Genomic DNA, 6,846 nt, shown 5'->3' with positions numbered 1-6,846 from the left:
ATCTTTGATGGCCAGGCGTCGCCGCCACCGCCGGCCCTGGCGGCGGCAGCGGCCGGAGGAGGGGATCCCATCGGCGCTCTAGGGTTTGGTGGGTGTTGTCACCCGTGCGTGGCGACCCGGGAGGGAGTTTTTTTGAAAGATTGATACATCAAGTCTACACTTTCAATGGCACTACTGGTCCTGATGGTGCACGCTGCTCCAACGACGATTGCACAATACACTTGCATTTTACGGAGCTTGTTGAAACGTTTCAGGCCACTATCATTGGTGCCCAAATTATCCGTGGGTCATGGCCGAGCGGCTACGCAGGGCAAATTGCTTGCTCCGACGCCTCCTCTCATGATGAAGTTGTGTTGCTTGATTTTCCAGCTGGAAGATATCCACCAGTGGCTCGAGATGGCACCCTGGAGCTTTCTAGGCGTGTTGTTTCTGTAGACGTGCATAAAAACATGAAATTTACTGCAAGGGTCTACTCGCTTGCTGGTGGTAGGAAGATAACCCTTGGTGAAGGTGTTCAAGTGTTGAAACCTGGACAATGCGGGATAACTGAGAAGGAATGTGACCTCGGTGGCAAGTGTGTGATCAAGATCAAAGAGGCTTGGTCTCTCCTTGTTGTGGCTAACTGGCTACTCCCGTCATGGGAGAATATCCGTGCTCTAATGGAGGCGTCAGACAATGTTGGGTGGTGTTCCATGTGACACCTCTGCATCAGCTGTAATACCCTTGCCGGCGGGAAGATGGCTAGCTATATCTTGTCTTGTAAACAAGTCCAGTAATCATATTTGTTTTGTATTAGCCTAAGTCGTCTTCTGAGTAGTCGTTAAATTGTGTGATGCTCCTGTACCAATGTTATCAACTATTTATGTACAGGTTAGTCGTGACCCCCATATAAGCAGCTTGCCGAACGGCCTTGACTTCGTATATCCGAAGACACAATCCTCGAATAGAAGTGGGAGCAAACCAAACCCTAGGCACCTTGCGGCGGGGAGATCCTCTGCAGATGGAGATGGTACGGGAGACCAAAGTGGGAAGGGGTGATGAATCCGCGAAGCGCCGCCGTAAGGAGGGCGGTTCCTCTGGTAGGATCGACGAGGAATCAGCCACGACGGAGCAGATCTTGGAGGTGGAGGAGGAGAAGATCTCTGAAGACGAACAAGGCAATTGGGCCGATATAGATCGGGAGGTGTCCATGGGGAAGGTGCTGACCGAGGATGAGGAGATGGACAAGTACCGTCGAGGCTTGGAATATATATTGGGTGGCGAGTTCGGTTGCTTCGAACAAGAGAGTGAGTAATCTGACTTAAATCGCTTAATTACTTTCATCCGGCTTAGTTTTTTACCTATATATTCGCAAGCAATCATGGAGATTCTAACAACAGATCTGTCATCCTTGTACTTTTAATAACGAAGAATGGTTTCTGGTTCATTTTCCTTGTAACGAAAAAATTCTTCTGTTTCTGGGCTGAATTTTGGTTGCACACAAGACCAATCTATCTAACGCGCACTTTGCTTGCTTATGCAGCGACAGTGAGTTCCATGCTCACTACACACAAAGCCATCCAAAATGCTTCTACCGCAACCGCCTTGCAACTCTTCTCCATCAAAGTCGAGGAGACAAAACTCGTGTGGCCACTGCACGTCTACGGCATGGTTGCTGCCCGAGACCCTGTGGATCGCAATCGCAATATTCTCTTCAATCGCAAGAGGGATAACTGCCAAATCCTTACTGAAGAGGTATGCATTTCCCCCTTGATTTCGTTTTCCCTGCATAGGTTGGGTTTTTTTTTATAAATTGTTACTTACACCAAGATGCTTGGTTGCAGGATCCATACTTGTTGCTGACTGGCCCGTCTCGTGCAATTGTGTTCCTTGACCCGGTTGATTTTGAAATTGATCTTAAAGTGAAGGGTGGGGTCGAAGATAAAGAAAGATTGATCCATCAAGTCTACACTTTCAATGGCACTACTGGTGCTGATGGTCCACGCTGCTCCAACGAAAATTGCACAATACACTTGCACTTTAAGGAGCTTGATGAAACGGTTCAGGCCACTATCATTGGTGCCCAAATTATCCGTGGGTCATGGCCGAGCGGCTACGCAGGGCAAATTGCTTGCTCCAACGCCTCCTCTCATGATGAAGTTGTGTTGCTTGATTTTCCAGCTGGAAGTAATCCACCGGTGGTGGATCGAGATGGTAACCTCGATCTCTCAAGGCGTGTTGTTTCAGTAGATGTGCATAAAGACATGGTAGTTTGTGTAAAGGCCTACCCTGTATGTGGTGACTTGAAACAAACCATTGTATCCGGGGATGTCATGTTCACACCCCAACAATGCGGCATAACTGAGGGTATATGTGACCTTGGTGGCTACTGTCAGGTCGAGTTCAAAATCGCTTGGTCTCTCCTTATTGTGGCCAACTGGCTACTCCCGTCATGAGAGAAATATCCTTAGCTCTAATGAAATCAGAGGTGCCATACTATGTTCCGTGGTGCTCAGGACGTGCACTATATCTACTGTAATACCCTTGCCGGCTGGAAGATGTGTAGCTACACGTATAGTCTTTCCCGCAGTCTATTAACAAGTCCAGTTATCATGTGTATCTGTTATAAGCTGTGTTATATGAGATTATCTTAACTTGTAAGTCATGTATCTTGTAAACTAGTACTCGTTAAATTGTGTGATGTGAGATGCCCCAGCTATTTCTGTACCGATGTCATGTATGCAAAAATATCATCTATTTATGTATCTGGTAGCCAATACTCCAATATGTTGCAATGTATTCTCTGTTTAGGAGAATGAAATCCTGGATGGTGACAATGTTACCAGTAAAGTTGCATCCCAAGCAGGACCTGCCATATGTCCAAAATCATTCGCTTCTGGAAAAATGCAGCCTAGATATGGCCATGCCAGTGAGTCAGCTTGTGTCACCTGGTTTACTGTTGATGATCTCACAAGGCGAAGATGGTGGGAACGGAAGCTTTGTATGGAGGTAGGCTGCGTTTGCATAGTGCCAGCTTGACTCGGCAGGTTCGCAGTGCAGTGGGCACGAGAGCAAGACCTTCTACAGTATTACCCATGTTCAGTTCGGTTGAGCTTGAGCAAGAGGCACCGTTTGCCCTCGTCCAGATATGAATCGCGGAACTCATAAACTGCACCCGCTCAAGGCAAAATTCAAATTTCAAATAACAACATCACCATTAAGTAAGACCAACTCGGAATATCTTCGTATAATCTCCTCCAAATAAAATAAGCAAGCTAGCATTGTTTGTTGTCACTAGAATCATGCCATCCAATTTCATTTCCCCCCAGCTAAGAATGTGAGTTAACCTACAGTAGAATTTGATGCAAGTTCTACCAGGCACTGTTGGGCTAAATTCTCCAGCCACTACACTTCGCAGCAAACTCTGTTTAAAACCCTTCTATGGCCTAATACTTCAGCATATATCACTCCTCTACTTTATCGAAAGAGTATCAGGGAATGCTTCCTCGACTTCAACCAAGCTGCTGCCAACCGTCTCAGCCTCGAGGGCGTCGATCTCGTACCGCACCTCCTCCATGTGCTCGTTTATGCTGGTCACCGCCTCTTGAATGCCCTGTATGGCCTCCTTGAGAGCAGCATCGTACTCAGCGTCCGCCTCTGCGTCCTCTGTGCCGGAAGCCTCGGTTATCTCCTTCAGGTTCGCACACACATGCTGGGCCATGCTGCTTGACCTGCAATGATCGTGATTTACCAGGCGTTCCGAAGGACGGCCAGCTTTCTTCAGTACCTGAATCCTCGCTGTCTGATCCAACCAGAGACATAATGAACAAACTGACAACTCACTACGGAAAATGTTACTTTACAAAGTGCAGCAAAACTGTACACGAGATGATGATAACAGAAAAAAAAAATGCATTTGTCACAAAACTTGATACCAGAAAGTAGTATAATTTAAATCCAGGTAATGCCGATAGAAAAGAATCTGCTCAAGCGCCCACATTAGTAAAGCGGGATATAAGTACTCAGTGTTAAAACATTTTAGAGGTACAATACCATGAGGTTGCAGTGGTTATCATACAGGAATATACCATACTATTGCAGCTGATACTAGCATGCACAAACAATAGAAAAGAATCTGTTAAAGCGTGGAAGCGCCCACATCAGTAAAGAGGCTAAGTACTCAGTGTTACAACATTTTGGGGGTCGAAAAGTATGAGATTGGAGTGGTTACCATACAGGAATATATAATGCTATTGCAGCTGATACTAGCATGCACAAACGAACAAATCCAAGTGTAACTTTAAAAACTAAATGTACCTCCATATAAACTTCAGCATGTCATAACAAAATAATAATCGTAATGAAATATAGAACACATATTTGGTATACTGGTGTTTTTATAAAGTTTTCCAATCGAAAAAAAAAATCATAACATCGAACCATTTGGGGTCCATACAGCAGTACAAGAGTCAAAGATAGCTTACCAGCTGCAATTTATCTCTCTCATGTGCCTGTACATCCTTCAGTAAGTTGGCAAGATCGCCACGGCACAAATGTGGCTTTGAGAGCAGGGACACCATTTCAAGAATCTGTAGGAAACAATATTAGGCGTCTCATTTTTTATGACAAATAGTTTTATGAGTCAGGCACAGTTAACCTCTGTTGAGCAATCATTGAATTCTGCTGTAACATTGCCACATAGTTGTTGGTAAGCAATTTCACCTCCAGTAGCCATGTATTCAGAAAAACCCCTGCACAACTTTCATAATGAGTAACCAAAGCTCATGGTATCAATAGCGAGGTATTTTCATGCTTAACACTTCACACAGAATATCACCATTGAAGTATCAAAAGCTAACCATGCACAAATGGCACAACCGCAGTTCCTAAGCATACACAGCTATACAGCAGTATAATGCAAAATAATTAGAATTACTAATTGTCCAGCATATGCCAGTAACAGTTTATAGACTAGTCATCGGTATACATGAGTCTGCATTTGCAGAAAGAACTCAAGTACCAATATTAAGATATCGCTATTGGCACATATGGAGATTCTATTTACTGCCATCTTGTTTTATTACAAATAGAGATATATTTTCATTCATACTGTAAAAGAGAGCAACCGATGTGACCTTGAAAAGAAAATGAAGAACTATCTCAAATTCTCCAACACTTAACCAAGATGCACCCATTGTCTTTCTTCATACTGCATATCTTTGCTTAAATCAAGCATATAACTTGACCCACGAGAATTTTGAAGTAGTATGTGTTTCCCTCAACCCTCGAAATAAATAAGCATGAAAATGCTTCGAAACATGACAACTGAAACAATGTAATCTTGGGAAAAAAAAGGTCATCGTTGTCAATAGAATTGTACCTATTACAAACAAACAATCTTTTATTTCAAAATAGTCTATAATTCAGCACTATATTTGGGCTATGGATCGGAACTAAGCTGAATTGGGAACACAAATAAGAGATATCAACAAGCCACTCTAACTAGATATCAAACAACCATTCTAATTACAACATGAAAAGGGAAAAACGGCAATCATAATGGGAACTATGTTCCGATCATGATATTCCCCTGAAGTAACATCACACCATGCAAACTCAACTATAGTGGCAACAAACTGAGGGCTGACTGAAGGACAACTCAGAAATAAACCGTAGCTTTTTCCACATGTTGCAGATCTGGACGGTGATTTTGGACATTACTGAAACCCATGTTCTTGGTGGCCGTTAATTTACCGTACTGCTAAGAAACTAATGGGGTGAATACGATCTGCTCAAGGGAAATCGCAAAGATGGTATCTGGGTATTCATCCAGGTCAAGCCTCGCGTAAAATCGGTGCGCGGGGAATTTCTGCTGACTTTACTCCTAGGGTTTAGGGGGAGGGAGGGTGGGGCACCGGCGATACCTTCGGAGCTTGGAGTAGGCCACGGCGCGGCGCTGCTGCACGGCGAGGAACCCGCGGAGCAGACCGGCCACCCCAGCGGCGTTCTCCCCTGCGCTGCTGGTCTCCACCTCCATGGCGGCCCCGGCGGTCGATTTCAGGTGGACTTCCGCCATGTGGGCGCCGTTTCTTTTGGCCTCCGCTGTGGTTCCGTCCCTAGTGAGTCTACTGACTGAACTTTCCGCCTTTGATCTCTGTTGTGGTACCTCCGTTTTTTTTTCGAGGTTTCAACGTTTCAAGTAAATTCCCTTGTAAGCATTATGATGTTTATAAATTCCTTCATTTGCATTATGTTAATCATTTTTTTATGTGAAAGCCCAAAACGGAAACCACAAGTGTAGCTTGAGCTACACGTTGCTTGTTTTTTGAAAAAAATTAAAACAGCATTTTAAAGTATCAAAAAAATCTGAAATTAAACCTACATGTAGAAAATATTGTGATCTACAAAAGTGGAAAATTTCAACACGAAATACCGTGCAAAAATGGAAAATTCTTACATCTATACTAGTAGCGAATAGTGTAAGACTTCAAAAGCTTAAAATCTGTTAGATTTTATCATTTTTTTGGAGCCCGAAAATAACGTATCTCGATTTTAAATTTTACAGATTGGTAGACCACATCATTGTCTACATCTAGATTTTTCTCAGATTTTGTAAAAAAAAATGTTGAGTTATATGTAGCTTGGGCTACAAAAATCCACTCTGAGGACGAAAGCCATATATTAACCAAGTTGGATCCTTACAAGAATAACCCTCAAACAAACAATGTTTTCAAACATGCCCAAGGTGAGTTCATTGCCTTCTCCTACCTGCAAAATCGATGGTGCACCTTAAGCCTAGCTCAATGAAGTAGTTGTAGCTGAGGCTGGTAAGTCATGGCGTTGCCAAGAAATGTCAGCGGTGACAAT

General features: G+C 43.7%; 2 protein-coding genes across 2 annotated transcripts; one reads left to right on the top strand and one right to left on the bottom strand.

The window, feature by feature from the left end:
• The first annotated feature begins 778 nt into the window (after positions 1 to 778).
• Positions 779 to 2,758, top strand: LOC127342363 (uncharacterized). Its single transcript, XM_051368304.2, has 3 exons — positions 779 to 1,286; positions 1,523 to 1,734; positions 1,824 to 2,758. Exons 1-3 carry the CDS (start codon positions 1,001 to 1,003, stop codon positions 2,433 to 2,435), a joined length of 1,110 nt encoding a protein of 369 aa, XP_051224264.1. The 5' UTR covers positions 779 to 1,000; the 3' UTR covers positions 2,436 to 2,758.
• A 411-nt stretch (positions 2,759 to 3,169) lies between these two features.
• LOC127339612 (uncharacterized) lies at positions 3,170 to 6,105 on the bottom strand. The gene is made up of 4 exons (XM_051365440.2): positions 5,904 to 6,105; positions 4,637 to 4,730; positions 4,464 to 4,568; positions 3,170 to 3,781 (listed from the first exon to the last, which is right to left on the bottom strand). The coding sequence occupies exons 1-4, from the start codon at positions 6,053 to 6,055 to the stop codon at positions 3,452 to 3,454; spliced, it is 681 nt and encodes a 226-aa protein (XP_051221400.2). The 5' UTR covers positions 6,056 to 6,105; the 3' UTR covers positions 3,170 to 3,451.
• Between the last annotated feature and the right edge of the window lie 741 nt (positions 6,106 to 6,846).

The sequence above is a fragment of the Lolium perenne genome, chromosome 3 (assembly GCF_019359855.2).
Source record: "Lolium perenne isolate Kyuss_39 chromosome 3, Kyuss_2.0, whole genome shotgun sequence".
NCBI classification, from domain to species: domain Eukaryota; kingdom Viridiplantae; phylum Streptophyta; class Magnoliopsida; order Poales; family Poaceae; genus Lolium; species Lolium perenne.
The sequence above is the reverse complement of the archived record's forward strand: the minus strand, read 5'-3'. Positions and strand labels throughout refer to the sequence as shown.

Bases quoted from the DNA above. Each gene is read 5' to 3' on its own strand.
- LOC127342363 (XM_051368304.2), top strand. From the start codon at position 1,001: ATGGAGATGGTACGGGAGACCAAAGTGGGAAGGGGTGATGAATCCGCG. The intron at 1,287-1,522 runs GTGAGTAATCTG...TTGCTTATGCAG, and splicing joins CGGTTGCTTCGAACAAGAGA to CGACAGTGAGTTCCATGCTC. The intron at 1,735-1,823 runs GTATGCATTTCC...GCTTGGTTGCAG, and splicing joins GCCAAATCCTTACTGAAGAG to GATCCATACTTGTTGCTGAC.
- LOC127339612 (XM_051365440.2), bottom strand. From the start codon at position 6,055: ATGGCGGAAGTCCACCTGAAATCGACCGCCGGGGCCGCCATGGAGGTG. The intron at 4,731-5,903 runs GTATCGCCGGTG...AAAGTTGTGCAG, and splicing joins GCCTACTCCAAGCTCCGAAG to GGGTTTTTCTGAATACATGG. The intron at 3,782-4,463 runs GTAAGCTATCTT...TGGTTGGATCAG, and splicing joins AGAGAGATAAATTGCAGCTG to ACAGCGAGGATTCAGGTACT.